This window comes from Diplotaxodon limnothrissa, linkage group LG2 (assembly GCF_057381915.1).
Source record: "Diplotaxodon limnothrissa isolate DT_005_m linkage group LG2, D_limnothrissa_male_GT1.1, whole genome shotgun sequence".
Classification (NCBI taxonomy): Eukaryota; Metazoa; Chordata; class Actinopteri; order Cichliformes; family Cichlidae; genus Diplotaxodon; species Diplotaxodon limnothrissa.
Genome location: NC_140597.1, coordinates 23,755,752 through 23,774,023, shown reverse-complemented (window position 1 = coordinate 23,774,023; position 18,272 = coordinate 23,755,752). Strand labels below are relative to the sequence as shown.

Here is an 18,272-nt window from a genome sequence, read left to right as displayed (position 1 = left end):
GAGTTAGCAGAAGCTGTTCTCTGTTTAATTCTGCAGCGATTCTTAATTATCAAGACTGTCGCTCTGTTGCATCTCCCGGTAGTTTAATGTGCACCGTGTCTGTGTCTGCATTGTTGCAGCCCGAGCCCGCTACTAAAGATCTATTCTTTTGAAGATCTCACAGAGAAAGAGCCCCGATCCAATAGAGACACTCACTTTTGTTATTAAGATAAACCCTCTGCCTCCACAAAAGCCTTTCCTCCGTCTTTTGACACGCCAGCTATCAAGACTTTTCTGATTCGCAATCCTAGCAGCCCCCCCTTCCTCCAAATTAATCTCACTGCTTCCGCCTCCTTATATCCTCGCACCCAAAGCAGCGGCAGCCAAAGCTGGCAGGCTCCCCTGACATTTGTTTACCGTGGCATCAATCAGGCCCTTGTCACCGATGCCTCTCAGGGAGGCAGATCCTGGAGACAACTCCTCAACGAGGCTTTGGCACGTTACCACTGCAGCCTCCACTGAGCTCTCAGCAGCCATGTGGGACAGAGAGGCTGAGAGGGGGAAGCACCGAGGAAAGGGGTTTTCACTGGAGCTGCTCTTTGTATCTAAACACTGGATGGTTGTGTCCTACTTATGTCTGACTGTCCATCATTTTCAAGCAGAGATAAGGTGGAAATCTTTAAACTTTGTAAGTATTTGGACAATTATGCAGATTTGTAATTTTGCAATGTTGCCTCTCTACACGACAACAGGGGATTTTAAACCAGTCAGTTAGTTTCAGCTTTAATTAGGAATTAAAGCCTGTTTTTATACACAATCTCCCATTTTCAGAGGCTCAAAAGTTTTTAGAAAATTGGCGGAAACCGATATTACTCTCCTTTATGTGGACAAACGTTCTGATCTCTACAAATTTTCAACATGAAGGTTTTGGTTTCACATAGGAATCTTAAATTTTATTTAATTTTATGATCAAATTCTAACTTGAAATGGGGTTTCTGCGGCCGAACTAATCTCCTACTCACTCGAACTCCTCCACTGCCTCTTTTTGTCTTTATAATTGTTTATGTTGTTGTTTTTGTCTTGTTCTTACTGTTTTGATTACTATGTAATGTTCTTTAAGTATTTGCAAAAAAAAAGTAATCAGAAAATTGACTGACAGGGAGTTTCATGGCCTGATGAGGCCCTTTCCTTCATTATTTTATGACAAGATAAACAGATACACTTCCAGTGCTGAACTTGCATATGACCGCTGTCGAGAGGCCATCATTTGGTCGAAAGATCAAAAGAAACAAGAGAGATGGCAAAAACATGTCCAAGTCAAAAATCTGGTGCTTTAAAAGAAGGAATTCACCACCCAGCTCAGCAACATCAAACGTGAAGTGAAAAAGGTGAATGATCACAGAATTATTTCTATGATGAACAGCTTCACAACATCTAACCAACTGAAGAACCCTCTCAAGGAGGTGGGTTAACTATTCTCAAAGTTTGCAATCAAGAATGGAGCAAATTATTAGACGACTCAAAATGCAGAGGATTTACAACAAGGTGCAAACCACCGATTACATTCAAGAACATGAAAGCCAGATTAGATTTTATCAGAAAACATTTAAAAGAGTCTGCACAGTCCTGGAAAAACATCTTTGAACAGGTGAAACCAAGATTAAATTGTAGCACAATGAAGGGAAGAGAAAAGTATGGAGACTGACAGGCTCATGATCTGAAACACAACACATCATCTGACAAACACGGTGGAGGCAGTGTTATTGCATGAGTGTGTATGGGTGCCAGTGGAAGCAAGGTCACTAGTGTTTATTGATTATGATACTGCTGATATGACGTATCAGGATGAATCGTAGCGGATGCAGGGCCGTAGTCTCCAATCAGATTCAGCCAAATGCTGCAAAACTGATCAACCAGTGCTTCACAGTTCAAATGGATAACGACCCAAAGCATCCTGCAAATGCAACAGAGCAGCTTTTCAGTTATTAAATGCAAAAGATAGGCAGAAAGACTCACAGACAAACAGCAACTGAAAGACAGTAAAGGTCTGGCAGAGCATTTGGTGATGTTTATGGGTTCTACACTCCAGGCTGTCACTGACTGCACCGGATTTTCATCCAAGCACTAAAAACAGTCCTTATATTTGCTCCTTATGTTGGCTCCACAGTGTGGTGGTTAACACATTTTACTGGCAAGCAAAAGATTGCCGGTTGCAGGTGGAGACACAAATCTACTTTGGGGCTGAATCAGGAAGGCCACCCGGTGTGGAGACCACTTGTGACAGCTGAAAATAGCACGCATCAAAAAGAATCCTTAAATTTAAAACGATGCCACGTTGTCCAGTTACTTTTGAAGCTCTGAAAATGTGGAACTAAAAAAATTAAAAACACTGTAATTCATATAAAAATGTCTGTAATTTCCAAACAGTTATTTCAATATTTTTTAAGCCCTCCCCAAATTAACCCGATCTTCTGTATTTGTGTCACATCTTGACTGTTCAGGCTAAAATCCACTGTGGGTACACTGAACTTTAGCTCAGAAAATATGATGCAAAGCATTTATTTAAAGACACAGATATTGTGTTGTTTCCTCTTTATTAATGTGAACTCTTTTTATCTAAAAAAACAAAAACAAACAAACAGATTTCACACTCCTTTTAGCATGACCATGACTCGAAGTTTACTGAGTTTCACAGTGGCGGCAGGCTCTTGTTTATCTTTCCTGCTTTCCTCCTGTGTGGGATTAATTGAATTAATTTCTTCGAAGTGTTTGCTCTTTGATCAGGTCGTGTCTGGCTACATCGCCCCTCTGAAACATCCCTGACACCCCAGTTTTGCTTTCGCAGGCTTGAATGCGTCGCTCAAAAAGGAGCTCGGGGAATCCAATTATTTCTCATAGGTGTAAACAACCTTTAGTGTCCACAGCCAGGTGAACGAATGTTGTTTCACTGCCTTCAATCTTACTCGTGGCTGTTTTTTTTTAATGTGTATCCATAATGAAAGCATGCTGGAACCTAGGTTTATTTGTCTGCATGATGCACTGCTCCTGGCTCTCATCTTAAGTCTAAAAACACAAAAAAACCATACTTTTTTTGATCCTCGGAGTGAAAAGTGTAGCCTTGAGTGGAGGAAAAGTTTCTGTTGACCAAATTGATCTCTGAGGAGAACTACACAGCTTTAGTGTTTTGCGCGAATGTGGATCAAAATGACTTATTTTTAAGCAGCAATTTATTTTTGACTTGAGCCCGGCTACATAACACAGCCTCTACATAATAATCATACGCTCATTAAGGCTGCGGACTCTGCTGGAGATATTTCTTAGTTTTTGCATTCGGAAAATGCTGCTGAATCTATTTGTGTGTGTTTGTGTGTCTTTTTTTTCTTGAAAATTAAACACCAGTGGCTTCGCAGCTACTTCCCTCTGTTCATCCAGACTACCATCCTGTCCCTGCTGATTTCCTGCCAGGTGCAGATCTGCAGGTTTGCCAAACCAAAGGCCCGACCTGCTGTTCCAAGAAGATGGAGGAGCGGTATCAGGTAGCGGCGCGCAGCAATATGGAGTCTGGTCTGCAGGTTGTCAGCGCACAACTCAAACGTCTCATCATCCAGAACGCCGCGATATTCCAAGGTAAGCAGTCTGCACAGTTCATCCAAGACCTGCCTCGAAGAAAGACGAGATAATTTCATCTGGCACCCACAACAAAAAAACAACCCAGTGTCACAAATGCACACATTTAAACACATAAATCAACAGTGTTCACTTTCTTGGCTACAATTTTTTTTTCACATCGGCAGCTCACTCCTCCAGGCAGTGAGTCACATATAAATAAATAGGGCTGGGTATCGTCACTGATTTCTAGAATCGATTCAATTCCGATTCACAAGGTCCTGAATCGATTCGATCCACGATTCGATTTAATTCGATTTAATTCGATTCGATTCGATTTAAATCTGGGAAATTTTGACAGTCAGAAATATTATAATTCAGATCAGTACATTTACATATTTTTGTATCAATAAAAAGGAAGCTGACACTCGCAAGACTTTATCAAAGGTGTGAGCGTCACAGCAGATGCTTTTGTGTCAAAGTAGCTGAAGATAAAACACAGAAAAACATGAAGGTGATTTTCCTGGCCTGGGATTTTATAAAAATATTCTGCAGTACATCAAAAACGAAAGAAAACCATTAATCAACATATGAACATTACCTCTGAAGTTACAGCGGTTTTATTAGAGACACGGTTAAGCGTTTTGCATTTTGAATAATTTTAAAAAGTTTAAATTTATTCAGTATTGAACAGCAGAAATGAGGTTTTCTTTTCGGAAGAATGTAAAAGGGAAAAAAACAGCGGCTGACAGCGCTGTAAACAACAGTAGACTTGTGCGTAACAAGCAAGCGAATAATGAAGAAAGGGAAACTGTTCTTGAAGTACAGAGAGAGAGAGAGAGAGAGAGCTGTGCATCGCGGTGGAAGCAAAACAGTAAAAGTCAGAGTGAATTCATGACGATGTTTATGTGAAGCGTTTGGATCTTCTTTTGCTGCTGGTTCGGTCAATATTGTTTGGAGAGAGATCAAACTAACAGCTTTAGAATCGGCTCATAAAGGGCGTGAACACAAAGCACGGACCCGCCGACAGATCAGAATCAGCGAGCTGTCGGCTTTCAGCCCCGACCGTGAGAAAGGCGACATCTCACTGATTCTGATCCGCGGGTCGCGCTGTGTGTTTAAGTCTATGTGCAGAATCCGTGTACCTGCTCTCATTTACTGTCTTAACTGTTTGGTGGTTCTTGAAATTTTGTGAGATGTCACCAGAGATTCTGGCATTTCAGGCAAAATAAATTTATATTAAAAAAATCGATTCAGGATTTTAATGAATCGATTTTACGTTATCCAAGCCAGAATCGATTTTAATCGATGAATCGATTATAAAAACCCACCCCTATAAATAAAGCTGTAGCAAAATGCATACAGACAGGAGGCTGCTGTTCAACTAAATGTTGGAATGGCAGCGACGCGTTGTTTAAGTGACTTTAGATGTAGTGTGGTTGTCTGTGCCAGACATGTTGCTCCAGAAAGTGACAGCCTCCTGAGATTTGGCGCACTGCAGTTGGCGATGACTGTTATTCACAGGGAAAGAGAGAGAAAATCCCCCACGACAGTCAGCAGCCTTCCTGGAAACCTGGATGAGAGCGGTCAGAGGAGGCGTGCTGCTAGGACTAACTCAAGTGAACAGTCGCATGCAAAATAACAACTCGGGGAAACGGTGACGCGAAAAAAAGACGTAGATTTTGTCGAAGGTGCAGGAAGCAGGTGAGTGACTGAACAGTGAAATGAAATACCTGGTGTAGCAGGTGCTACTCAGGTGTGCAAAGACTATTACAGTGTCCGAATCATTCTGTTAAAGAAAATGTACGATGCTTCTGTGTTTTCCTGTTGAAAATTAGATGAAAAGAAAAACACTCTTGAAAAGTAAATGCAAAGTTATAACCTGCAGTAGGTAAAGGTGTTTCCTCCTGCTTCTAGTGTATGCATGGTTCAGTAGTCCAAAATAGTCCAAACTATGACATTTGTCATGCTAAAGCCAATATGTACAGATAAGATCTTCACTCTGAGAATAAAGCTTAAAATACGACTGTTATCCAAGTATTCCTCTCAGCCGGACTGGACCAGTGAAATTATGAGTTAAACGGGTAAAATTACAGAAAAGGTTATGATAGTTCACTGTCCAGATTATCCTGTAATTATAAAGTTTTTACTGTGAACTCACTGACCTATTAACCGCCCTCAAAACCCCCCAAACCCAGACATTTTGATATACATGGCAGAAAAACTGAAATTTTTTTGTCATTGTTTAGCTATTATTTAATTACTCTGGTGAAGTATGAATTTTAATGCCTCTTTATGAATAGAATAAGCTGTAAAAGTTACAAAAATACAGGCAAAAATCTATGCACTCCTTCACATTTTCCGGAGCTGCCCAGCTGGCCAGATTGGACTCTTCACTTGGCTGATTCTGGCCCCTGGGCCATATGTTTGACACCACTGCTCTACATGGATGCTTTCAGGTGACCTGGGAGAGAAAAAACAGGCAGTGAAAAGACACTGCTTCTGGTTTGTAAGATCCTGGGCATCGGTTAAGAACTCCTGTCACCAGTCAAAAAGAAGGGAAATTAAAATCTCAATACGGCCACGTCTCAAGAATGACAAGTTTGACAAAGACCACTCTCCAGGGGAGAGGAAGAAAAAGCGGACAGCAAAAGAAGTGGCTGGATAACATCAAAGGAACTATTAGGGCTGATGCAACACAAGTCCAGGCTAAGAAATGAGACAGACATAGAGAGAGCTGGCCGGTCGTGTGACTGCTGTGGTGTCTCCACAGTACGTGGGATCATTGGACACATGCATCGTAAGAATCCTCCAGAAGCCTAGATTATCCACAGCACACTCATTGGCTAATGACTTGTGATTGACAGGTAATCACAATACGTCTTCTAGTAAGGCAATAAAGCAGAGGTGTCAAACTCCAGGCCTCGAGGGCCGGTGTCCTGCAGGTTTTAGATCTCACCCTGGGTCAACACACCTGAATCAAGTGATCAGTTCATTACCAGGCCTCTGGGGAACTTCAGGACATGTTGAGGAGGTAAATCAGCTGTGTTGGATCGGGGAAACATCTAAAACCTGCAGGACACCGGGCCTTGAGGCCTGGAGTTCGACACCAGTGCAATAAAGTAACGTGTTAGTGTACTACATGCAGTAATTACATTACAATTGTAATCAGATAAAAAGGAAAAAAAACATGAAACATGTTTTTTCTTTAATCAACTGATTTCAGTTGAGTGGAGATGCGGACATTGTTTTTATTTTTATTGCACTGCAGGAAAGAGCACAAAGTTCAATCGGCACCCAGGACAGAAAAAGAACTTGTTGTGCTGCAAACAGACTCTTTGCAAACATCTGCAGAAACAGCATGCTAACACAAAGCTAGCAAAAAAAGCTGAGTGACTCCCAACCCCAGTGACGAGCAGTCAGGCTGTAGGCTCTGTTTCTACCTGCTCATGTTTCTAAAGTAGAGTCTCTGTGATGATTACTTTGAAGTCTCTCTGCGCTGGTTTTCAGCTTTGCTTTGCGTTCATACACGAACAATGAAAGAAAGATCACACGTGTCCTTGGCAGGACGGCGATTTCGATCAGTGTGTGGAACTGTAGCCTAACTGGTAATTAGGTTACAGTGTGTATCAGGTCATTTTACCAGACAGTAATGTACTGAGTAGTGTGATGAATCTTCCAGGGAATAATGAAGTTACGTACTTCGTTACTGTCAAGAAATGTGATGTGTGCTACATAACATTTTCATTTAGTTACAATCCCAACACTGCCAGTGAGCGAGTGGTTTCACAGTCAGAGTTGTTGTTTTAAAAAAAGAAAAAACCAAGATGGCGACGGCAGAAATGACACAATCTCACTTTGAATGAAAACTTTACAAAGTGGTTTCAAATGAGCTGGACGGCAACAAAGAAACACACTGCTCGTTTCTCTCTGTCGCCACGCTATCGACAGCTCTTTCGAAGTATCCCTTTCACTTTTAATGTTGAGCTTTTGTTATCGTGCTATGCAGGCCTTTTCAACCCAGCAAAGCAGCACTGTTTACTGTCTCGGGGTTTCCAGTTGAAGAGGGACTCACTGGGCCAACTTTTTTGAGAGTACACACTTATGGGCTGTGAAATGCGGCACCATCCTGACACGCCAATTAAAACTTGAGGTTTAATGGGGACCGTGGGGTTTGCTTGACTTGGTTGTTTCACACTAACAATGTTAGAGATTGCCGCTGTGGTTTGGCTGCTCTTTCCTAGAAGGGGTTCAATAATAATTGCTTTAGCATAGGGCTGGAGAGAACTCCCCAAACAGCCCACGGACTGAAATCCTTTTAACATCCTGGTCTTATCTGTTTCCCTCAACTTCATTTTCATCCTCTCTGTCTTCTCCTCCTTTCTTCTCTATCTCTCTGCGACCCTGCCATTCTCTCTCGCCCTCTCCTTTCTGTCTCGTTCAATCTGCTCAACTTTTCTCTCTCCTTCTGTCTTCCCCTCTTTTTCTATCTTCCTTTCGCGTTGGTGCGACTATTGGGAATTGAGTGCATGCCTTGTTTGCAGTCTTCTTTGCAGCTCTCTGTCTCTTCTCTTCAGCATCCACTTCTGCCAGAGATCAAAGGGCTCCCCCTCTTCACTCCTCTGTCTCCAATCTCTCCATCCCTGCATCCTCCTCTCCTTCCAGCTCCACCTGCCTGCTCTGCTTTCCCAAGCCTCAGACTACACCAGAGTTTTCACCCTTTTGAAGTGAACTTCTGCAAACAATGGAAAAGTAATGGCTCTGTCTATCTTTGTCTTTTAAGTAGTAAGATGACAGGCCGCCTTAACTTTAGCTTTCTTTAGGATCAATACCAGGAAATAGGTAAGGCATTAGGAATTGTGCTTTGCGCATGTTTCAAATGCCAGTTCACAATCTAATGAGCCTTAGCTGATCTCTTTATAGCATAGCAGGAAAATACAACATAATGGATAAAACACCGCATCCTCTCTAATATGACAGATGATTGGATTTCACTTTGATTCGCATTAGCGCGATCATACGGCCGTGTTCGCCGAGATTGCCTCACGTTCAGCGTCTTGATGATGTCAGTTTAGTTTCAAAATGAGAATCTGTACCCTGCACAGGATGCACAGCTTTAAATCTAATCTTTGTAATGAGAGTCTGATCTCATGCATGCTGAGAATTTAATTTGGTAAATAAATCATGGAGTTCAATATTTCTGACGAGTGCATTAGTATGTGATGTTGCACATCGGTGAACATGTTTTTTATTGCAGAGTTTGGAGTGGTGAGAGTAGATGATAGTGATTAGGGTAATTTGAGAGTCTTTAAAGGGGCATTGCATAGATTTTAAACATAGAGCTTGATCTATGCTTTTCACTAGTAATAACACATCTGGTGAAAGTTCTCATATACGGTCCCACGTGGCTTTTTAGCCTGTCCTCAAATAAACATATAAATAAATAAACACGTGACATCACAAGCTTTGGGACCACAGACTGTATATAAAAGATAGACAAGCCTGGACTTCAGCATAGTCGCTATTACAAAATTGGACTTTTGAAACTGGGTGTGATGAATGTAACCACGACTGAAAACATACCCTGCTTTATCATTTCTTGTACTAACTATACTAATAATAATATTAAATAATATTAAAAAAGACTAAACAACAATCAGTGAGATCATAGGTTCGACTGCAAGTCTTTACTTAGGTCATGAGTCGATCAAATGAATAAATCGCATTTATACAATTGGGCTGCTTTTAGTTTTTTGCAACTGCCCCCTGCTGGCCATTAGAAAGAATGCAGGTGTAAGGAACTTACAGGAATTGGCCATGCTTTTTACACAGTGTGCAAAAAAAAATGGTATTTAAATTTTTCAGTTGTATCTTTTTATTAGATTCGATTGAAATAAAGAATTGTATACTGGTAATACTTTTGATAATTTACATTTTAAAAACTTAATTCTAAGACACTCTGCAATTAAGTGAAATGGGCGTGTTCATAGTTTAAAGTAGATACGCCCCAGGAGAAGGAGGAGGGACTCCCAGTTGCTGGGAACTGGGTGATAGTCGGCCACCAGCCAATTGGGACATGTGGAGGCCACACCAATCTTTAATCTACAGTCTGTGTTGAAGACTTCAAATTAAACAGACCACCCATAAGTCGACTATCTGGGTTATAGAGTTACAAAAACGTGGTCTCAAGGTCCTATCTCTATAAGTCTCTCATCAACACAGGCATGTAAACACTAAACTGTTGCATAAGCCCTTTGAGTGCCCTGTTTTCTGACTGCTTGTGCAATCATACAGTCTAGACAATTTTGAAAAATAGTGAGAAGATAATGACGGCTTCTCACAGCTCAAGCTGGCAACCTTTTAATTGCTTGATTTGTGTGACTAACACTCGAAAGCCCCTGGAGTGCTCGAATCACGATTCAAAATAGACAAAAGAAGAGAACCATCAGATTTGAGGAGCTGGAATTAGGAAGAATATCTGAAAAACTAAAACACTTAGTGTGGGTTTGATTTTATAGCATCCAGCTGACAGTGACCAAACACTGATGTTGTGAGTGCTGCCCGGGGCAGTGAATTTATCATTTTGGTTAGCTGCTTCAGCACTAAAGTTCTTAAGCGGACTGTCAGCACTAATTAGAATGAACTTTCAGGTGTGATTTTGAGTTGCAGATGTGCGGTAAACGGTCTGCTCTGAAGAACAAGTCCAAAAATGACATCTTTATGTTGAGGCTTAGCGAAGTAAGCCACAGATTTGTGTTTGTGATGTGATTACACTTCACACCTCATCTCATCCCCTCTGACTCACCCATCCTCCCTGTCGTCTGTGTAACTGCCCGACAAAGCAGAAATTCATCCAAAACTGTCTTCTGGCATTTTGGGTGATTGGCAGCTCTAATTGATGTTATTTCCCCAGTGTTGTCCTTCAGAGCTGCGCTGCCACTGTTGCGACGACACTCAGCCTGAGCCCGCAGATTAAAAATGAAATTATACTTCTCTGTTAATGAGAGACGCGTTTATTTAACTTTAACTAACTTTTATTGGAGTGATCTCTTTTTGCATTAGTGCTGAAAGCCGCTGTAGCTGATTGGCACTGCGGGCTGGATAGGGCTGCTTTCTTGTGCGGCGCTTGTGTAAAAAATGACATATCAGAAAATGACCACAGTGCTGTCTCGCTCAGTTTCAGCACAGCTTGGCGTTCCCGAGGAATAGTCTTCACCCAGAAGGGAGTCAGATTCAAGTCCAAGAGCAAGCCTAATTAATAAACATGAGAGGACAGGATTGGCCCGATTGCTTATAAAGTGGAATGTGTGGGGAGGAAAGTTGTGCAGTGCAAGCGTGCGCGCGCGTAGATATCAGAGAGTCTGTGTGATATCTGTTGAAAAAAGTGGGACAGCCAGCCTGGCGCTCCTGGAATGACTCAATGAGTCCATAGAAGGCTGGCTCAGTGGGGTGTTCGAAAACAGGTCTGACTTGGACTACTTTCAGGCAGCATGAGGGCGATCTGCGTGTGGCTTCACTCGTTGCCGCGAGGCAGGGGAGCTTTCTCCACTTTACTCTGAACTCACAGGGGTGATGCTCTGTAAATTATCAGGAGTTTGGAAAGAGTTTGAAAGGATGCTCGTATCTTTTTATCAAACATAAAGACACCGGGAGTCCTGCCGTGTGTATTGCTCAACAAACTTGGCAAATGTTTTAGTGAAGAAGAAGACACACACACGCACACACCATCATTTTAAAAGGGAATAAATCTTTTGTGTCCTTGAGATCCTCATGCCTCGTTCCTAGCGGGCCAACAAATTAGCATCTCATTAGCAGTCTCAAAAAATTCCATCGACTTCCCCTGCTTCTTCTGGACGAGTTTTAATTACTCTGAGTGTATAAGGAATTACAATGGCAGACCCCCTGTGGCCGTAGTGGAGGTGGTTGTTGACCTTGACAGGAGTTTGCCCTCATTTGTCTCTGATAGTGCTGAATGGACATTTGCTGTGGCAGTAACCCAAACGAGATGTGGCAGGAGGCGGATGATGCAGAAACCTGGCAGACTCGAGCTGCCTCTCCTTCCAGCAGCCAATAATCAAAACCAGACCTCGCTGCCCTCTGTATCCCTTCCCTGTCTCCTGCTTGTTAGCCATCCGCTCGATCCTAAGTGCTCCGGGCGTCTGGCCTGAGCAGGCCTTTCCTCTGCTCTTCCCATCATCTGCTTTCCAATAATCATCCCGTAGCTCGCTCGCTCCATGGAGTCATTTTGTCTTCTGGAAAAGTTTCCCTGAGTAATCCAATAACGGTGAGGGCTGGTGGGATGTATGCCTGCAGTGAGATGTCTGAAGTTGTTTACTTGCTGCCCCGGGCTAATCTAATAACTTAATGATGGGGAGAGGCAGTGTTGCTATGTCCAATGGGCTCCTTCGAGCATCGTTTACCAGACACGATGAGATATACCAGCCATTACCACATCTTCTTTTATCAACTGGTAACTTGGTTTTAAACTAATTGCTGCTGTTTTATCATTGTGCGTCACTTATTAGTTTTCCCGTAATGAGATTTTCAGTACTTTTTTGATCCCTCTGCTGGGCCGGCAAACTGTTGTACAGATTGATACTTAATAAAGCACTGTAATTCTGAAGGGTGTGCTGTCTGTCTGACTTCTGAGGTTTCTCTTGGAGCTCTGGAGCCACAGAGGAAAAAGCGTGTCTCTTTGCTGTGAGCCCGAGAGAACATAGTGAGCTAGATGAAGAAACAGCAGCAGCAGCAGATACAAAGGAGCACCCAAACATCCAGGTACAGCAAATGTACGAAGCCTCCTTATTGTTTCTGTCGCTGTTTTGTGGAGAAAGCCTAATGTGATTTACTAGTGGCAAACGGATGTTTGGGTGCCACTGAAATTAAACTCTAACATGTGTGTTTTTCTTTTGTGTGTCATCCTTTTCTGCACGACAAAGGCAGAAGCTGAGAAGTACTGCAGACAGAAATGTATTAATCTTGCTTCTTTGCATGTTCTTTTAGATTGAAGTGGAAAAATTGGAAGAACATACATGAATGTGTTAACAAAGTTGTGTTGTGAATCACATTACCTTTAGTAATGGTGTAAAAACACATTTGCAGTCTTGTAAGAACCAAAAAATCAATATGTGTTTTATGCCAGCAGTGCTTTGAATTCAATGAACTGATGTCAGAATTCTCAGAAACTCTTGTTATTATAACGGCGCTTCAGCTATTTGGAATTCTCTTTTAGTAGGACTTTGAGTACATGTCACCTTTTTTCATTTCCTTGAAAGAAGGCACAAAATAGGCAAACTGAATTGAAAACAGTTTCTCAGAGTGATGAAAAAGTTGTGCAAGTTTGTGGCTTCCTGGACTAAGTAATGTGAGTGAGTATGTGAGTAGTATAGCCTGGTGGTCATTTGTTTGGCCAGCTACACCCTCGCTCTCTGCCTCCACTATCTGAACTTGATCTTTGGCTCAGTGCTGAATTCACCATTTTCCTTTCATGTAGCATAAATGGTCAACACTGTTTCCACAGGAGGTCGGTAAGTCTTTTTTTCCCTAGCCTTTAGGTGGGTACACCTGTGATGTGGCATGGGTCTGAATGTCTTTCATCAGATTTTGCTTTGCTGAGTCACACCATTGGTCACAAATTGCTTTTAGTCATGTCTCAGATTGTTATCATAATTATGCATTTAGGTTCACCCTCTAGTTCTCTCCATATTATATAGAGGAAAATGGTGCAACAGGGGATACAGTATCCTGTCCCACGCTAGGCTACTTAATACACTGAAAATATATTATTAATACAGGCTCTGTCAAAAAGAATTATCCAGTTTCAAAGTGCTTTAATTCCACAGCCATTCACTGGTAACAACTGAAACTACATTAAAAAGAGCGGATTCGTGACTTAAATGTGGTTTCTGGTAGTTAGCATAACAACAGCAATGGCTAAAGTGATTCCAGACATGCTAACAAAAATAAGGGACAAGTCTGACTGTCGTATGGACATGTGCTGTGTGTCCAAGGGGGACCCTTTAGCACGTGTGAGAATTGTAAGTTTTGTATGTAAAACTATATTATAATGACGTCAGATCAACCTCAACCTCTGCAGATGCAGCTAAAAGGTTTGCTGTGTGTTTGGCTTCCATACTGTGTACTTCCATACTTGTGTTATTTTGAGTGTGTTCACACTATCAGGTGTGATCCTGAATACTTTTCTGGATGGTGTGTGGACTATGTGTTGCATACTTTGCTCCCATAATGGTGGGAAATGGAAGGAGAACCAAACAAGGCAATGCTTGATATCTAGCTAACTGTTAGCTAGATTAACAGTGAGGTTGTTATTGTAATTACCTAAAATAAAAAAAGCAAAGCAAAAAGAATTAAGCGTGAAAAAACATTTTTAATTGACCTAAGTAAAACAAAATAAAACAATCCTGTTAAAAAAGTAAAATAAAAAAAATATTTAAATACTAAGTAACAAACAGAAAGAAAAAATACCCATAATGCCTCAAGCAATGTATAAGAATAAAATACTTCATGCAGTTATTTAGGTATATATCAGATTTATTCACCTTATGAACTCCAATGTGCCACATAAATTATCTAGTATATAAAAAGTTCTATAACATTGACACACTATACTATCAAAAGAGAAACATTCTTCAATAAAACTCAATAAAAGGTCTTGTGTAAGACCTTTTATTGAGTTTTTCTTTTCTGGGCATTAAATTTTTATGCTTCTGCCAGGAGGAAATGTAATTTATTTCAACTTTATATCAGCTGTTTGCTCTAAGTATTACTGTCATCATTTGTGGTCATGGGACCAATCATAGGTGATTTAAGGTGGTAGTGCCTGTGTTTCATTCTCTGATGAAGAACAGGTGTGCGCTAAACGTCACACACTACTTAAGATGATACTCATAAAGTAAACTGGAGTTCTGCAGCGTGTGAGCTGTTAATTCCTTTGTTGTAATTATTTGATTTTTTTTGTAACTAAATAAAGGGTAATGATTTGAAAAGTAAAAATTTTTAAATAAATGTCTTTTCATACAACTCAAATATCTAACATAAATTAGCCGTATTAGGCATTAGGATTTGTTTATTGAGATTTAGAGTGTACGCCAGAATCGTGATGTTCTGGAAGAAAAAATTGTATTCATGTTCTCCAGAGGATTTTGATTGTGAGCCATAGGGGGTGTCCAAATTCACAGGCTGCATCCTCCTGAGGCCGCATTTGTAGTCCAATTATGTCACAGTGACGCGATGAAGGCTGTCCAAATTTGTAGACTCCTCCAAATGCGGCCGACAAATGCGTCCTCCTTTTCCCCAGATTTGAAGCATGGGTCAGTGTCACTACCCGATCCGTACCGGAAACCCGATCGGTACCCCGCATGCGCAAATCTTACGTCACTTCCTCTCTTTGCCAACATTGCGACATTCAATATATTTGAATGATACGGTTAGCGCCCAGTTAGCTCCTAGCATTTCTCAACAGCTCTGCCTCCTTTTCGACTGCCCGGGACATTTAAACAATGGATAATCCGTATACAAAGAAATCATGCTTTTCTCCTCAACAGAGAGCGTCCCCGATTGAGCAACAGCGCTGTAAAATAAGAAGAATGGCGCCTAATTACAGAGTTAATAATGCAGACTTTGTAATATCTCACGTGTAGATTCATCAGCCAGATTAAGTGTTTACTGACAATTGACAGTGATAGCGCACATCATCATCACTATTCCAACAATCCTCTCCTCACAGACAAGCATAAACACACTCGACTATCGCTAAATCAGATTTAACACACGTTTGTAATGACGATAATTCAGTTTATAATAGGGTTTATTCGCTCGGTCAGCAGGTGGCGGTATCCTCGTACACTGGGGAGTAAACTGCCATTAAACGAACAGAAGAAGAAGAAAACATCTGCACATGCGGTACGGATCGGGTAGACCCGATTTGTACGGTCAGACTTTACACATGCGCAGTAAGGATCGGAGAGTCCTGATCCGTAACTTTCTTTTTATTTTTCGTTTTTGTCTACATTGTACTGAAATGCTTCATTATTGCAAACATTTTAAGATATACTTGTTATTCTTAACATCTTAACTCTTACTCTGACCCAGAACTATCGTAAAACGCTACGACCGGAAGTAGAAACCTTTCGCGCATGCGGGGTACCAATCAGGTTTCCGGTATGGATCGGGTAGTGACAGTCAGGTGTATACTTCGTGGCCCAAAATATCCCAGAATTCATAGCGCGGCCAGTAGAGATGGGTATCGAAAACCGGTTCTTGTTGAGAACTGGTTCCCACTGTTTCAATTCCTTGGAATTGTTTGCCATTTTTGCAAACGATTCCCTTATCGATTCCAGTCGCCCCGAATGCCGTCACCACGTTGCGGAGCATCATTTACCTGGCAGGAAACACGGCGCCTAAGCGGCTCAAACGCTCAAAAGTTTGGTTATACTTTACGAGAACGGATGACAACAGGGCAACTTGCAATACTTGCAAAGTAGATATTTCATTTAAGGGAGGAAACGCTACGAATATGCAAAAGCATTTGCTCACAAAACACACGATGACCTTAAATGAATGTCGTGTTTTTAATTCTGCTCCGGACTCGTGAATCTCAACCCAGCAGCAGCGGTAACGTTTGCACGTCCTCTCCCGTTAATGCGGCAGGTAAATAATCAACTAACAGTGCATATTATGTTAGCAGAGTCTGGCCGGCTCAGATGCTGGCAGTTCTCGCTGCAGTCTATCGGTAGCGTCTCCTTTCAGGCCAGGATAGACGAATGTCACCGAGCAGTGACTAAGTTTGTGGTAAAAGGCTTGCACCCATTTGCCACAGCAGATGCCCAAGATTTTCGGAATGTGTTTAATTGTAGGCAGGGAGATTACTGGATATTCTTGTGTAATTGCTACAGAATAATTTATGTTATACTTTGTTATTGCTACAGAAGAATATTTATTTTATTATTTTACATTTACAATTTTTTTTCCTGGGGGCCCTGTGACACCCCATTGAAGAGCCGTAGGCTGGATCTCTTAAGATCTCACTGTTGGGTTTGTAAGGCCATGTTACTCTTAAATTTCTATCTTGTTCAAAGAGAAAATGTAAAACAAAGTTCTAAGCTAATCGAACTTAGTGTTCTCCTTTAAAAAAAAAAAAAAAGAATCGATAAGAGAATTGATAAAGAATCGAATCGTTAAACAAAATCGAAAATGGAATCGGAATCGTGAAAATCTTATCAATACCCATCCCTAGCGGCCAGCCAATTCCAGTTTCCAACAATGGCGGCAGCTGCTTAGTTTTAATATTACTCTTATTAATCTTTCTGGATCACAAAATAAACTTTCAAGATGTTTTCAGGTGAGAATATAGCTGTGTAAACTTCAAATATCTGCTCGGTTTATCAAGACATCACATATTTGCAAAAGTGCTCCGACGTTTTCTAAGACATCTGTTACCCACCAGCTCGATAGCTAGCCCGGGGTTCAAGGCTCACTAGAGCCGGCGAGAGCAGCGAACTCCCGGCACATTGTTTTCAAACCCCCCGCAGTCTTTCACTACTCAGGTTAAACATGATTTATAAGTCACTTAGATAACTTAAAGATGTTATTGTTTGTCTTTTTTCAGTGTTTTACTTGTTTGTGAGTAAATCGGTTTGGCTGAGATTACAGCTGAATAAACGTCAAACGGAAAACTGATTAAAGTGTGAGATGATCGAGAATTTACGGCAGTGTCCTGATATATTTTAGATAGCAAGGAGCAGATGCTGAGTTTATTAATCTCCACCGAGACAGCTCAGTGGAGTTTAATAACTGAAGGCTAGAGCATCCCATTTCACAGCCGCTCACTTCGGGCCTACCCAGCCTTCGGAGGACCCGGCCCACGTAGACCGCAAAGGCCGGGTCCTCAGGAGGATGCAGCCTATGAATTTGGACACGGCTATATTCTTATGATTACTATTACTTTCTATGTGCTACAAGATTGTGACATGATGGTACATGCTCCTTTAGAAACTGCAAGTCTGTATGATACCAAACTTATTTCAACAATAAGGTAATTTATTTATGATATGTTGCAAAAGAACTACTGTACCCACAATTCTAAATAGAAATGACAGCGTGTGATTGGTAGAGCTCACTGTGACTACGGAAACGTCACAAACTGCTGAGTGGTTATTGCAGTCAGGAACACATCATTGTGTCATTACAAAACATATTTAAAACTCTTATTATACAACACTATGATGATGAAACGGATTCAACTGGAAAAGGGATTTACAGTGCATTATTCTTAGCAAATTCCAAATAATGATAGAAGAATTGGTTTAACCGCCACTTTCAAACCTCAAACAAGTGGACAGGTGTTCTGTTTGACTTGAAGTAAAGTAAGCCTGTCAAAAACGGGTACAGAGTACATATAGTGGATATAAAATGGTACTGAAAGACATCTATAAATTAGAAACACTTTGCTTTTATACAGAGACAACAGCAGGTTTATTGAGGTTTGCTTTACTGGTCCTCTAACCCGGGCTAACTCACATCATACTAACTAATCAATGGCTTTGTTTATTGGTGGAGAGTCTGTAGAAACAATTTCATATCATTCTTTTTATTCCCCCAGATACAGTTTTTTTTTTCTTTCTTTTTTTACATTCTTTTATTTTTCCATTGTTTGGCTTTCCAAAGTG

The 18,272-nt window shown here is 41.2% G+C and overlaps 1 protein-coding gene across 1 annotated transcript in view; it reads left to right on the top strand.

The window, feature by feature from the left end:
- gpc3 (glypican 3) overlaps positions 1-18,272 on the top strand; it is a 130,430-nt gene that overhangs the window by 5,915 nt on the left and 106,243 nt on the right. Inside the window, exon 2 of the mRNA XM_085368512.1 lies at positions 3,445-3,606. Within this exon, the coding sequence (XP_085224638.1) occupies positions 3,445-3,606 (162 nt within the window). The remainder of the gene's footprint in view (positions 1-3,444; positions 3,607-18,272) is intronic.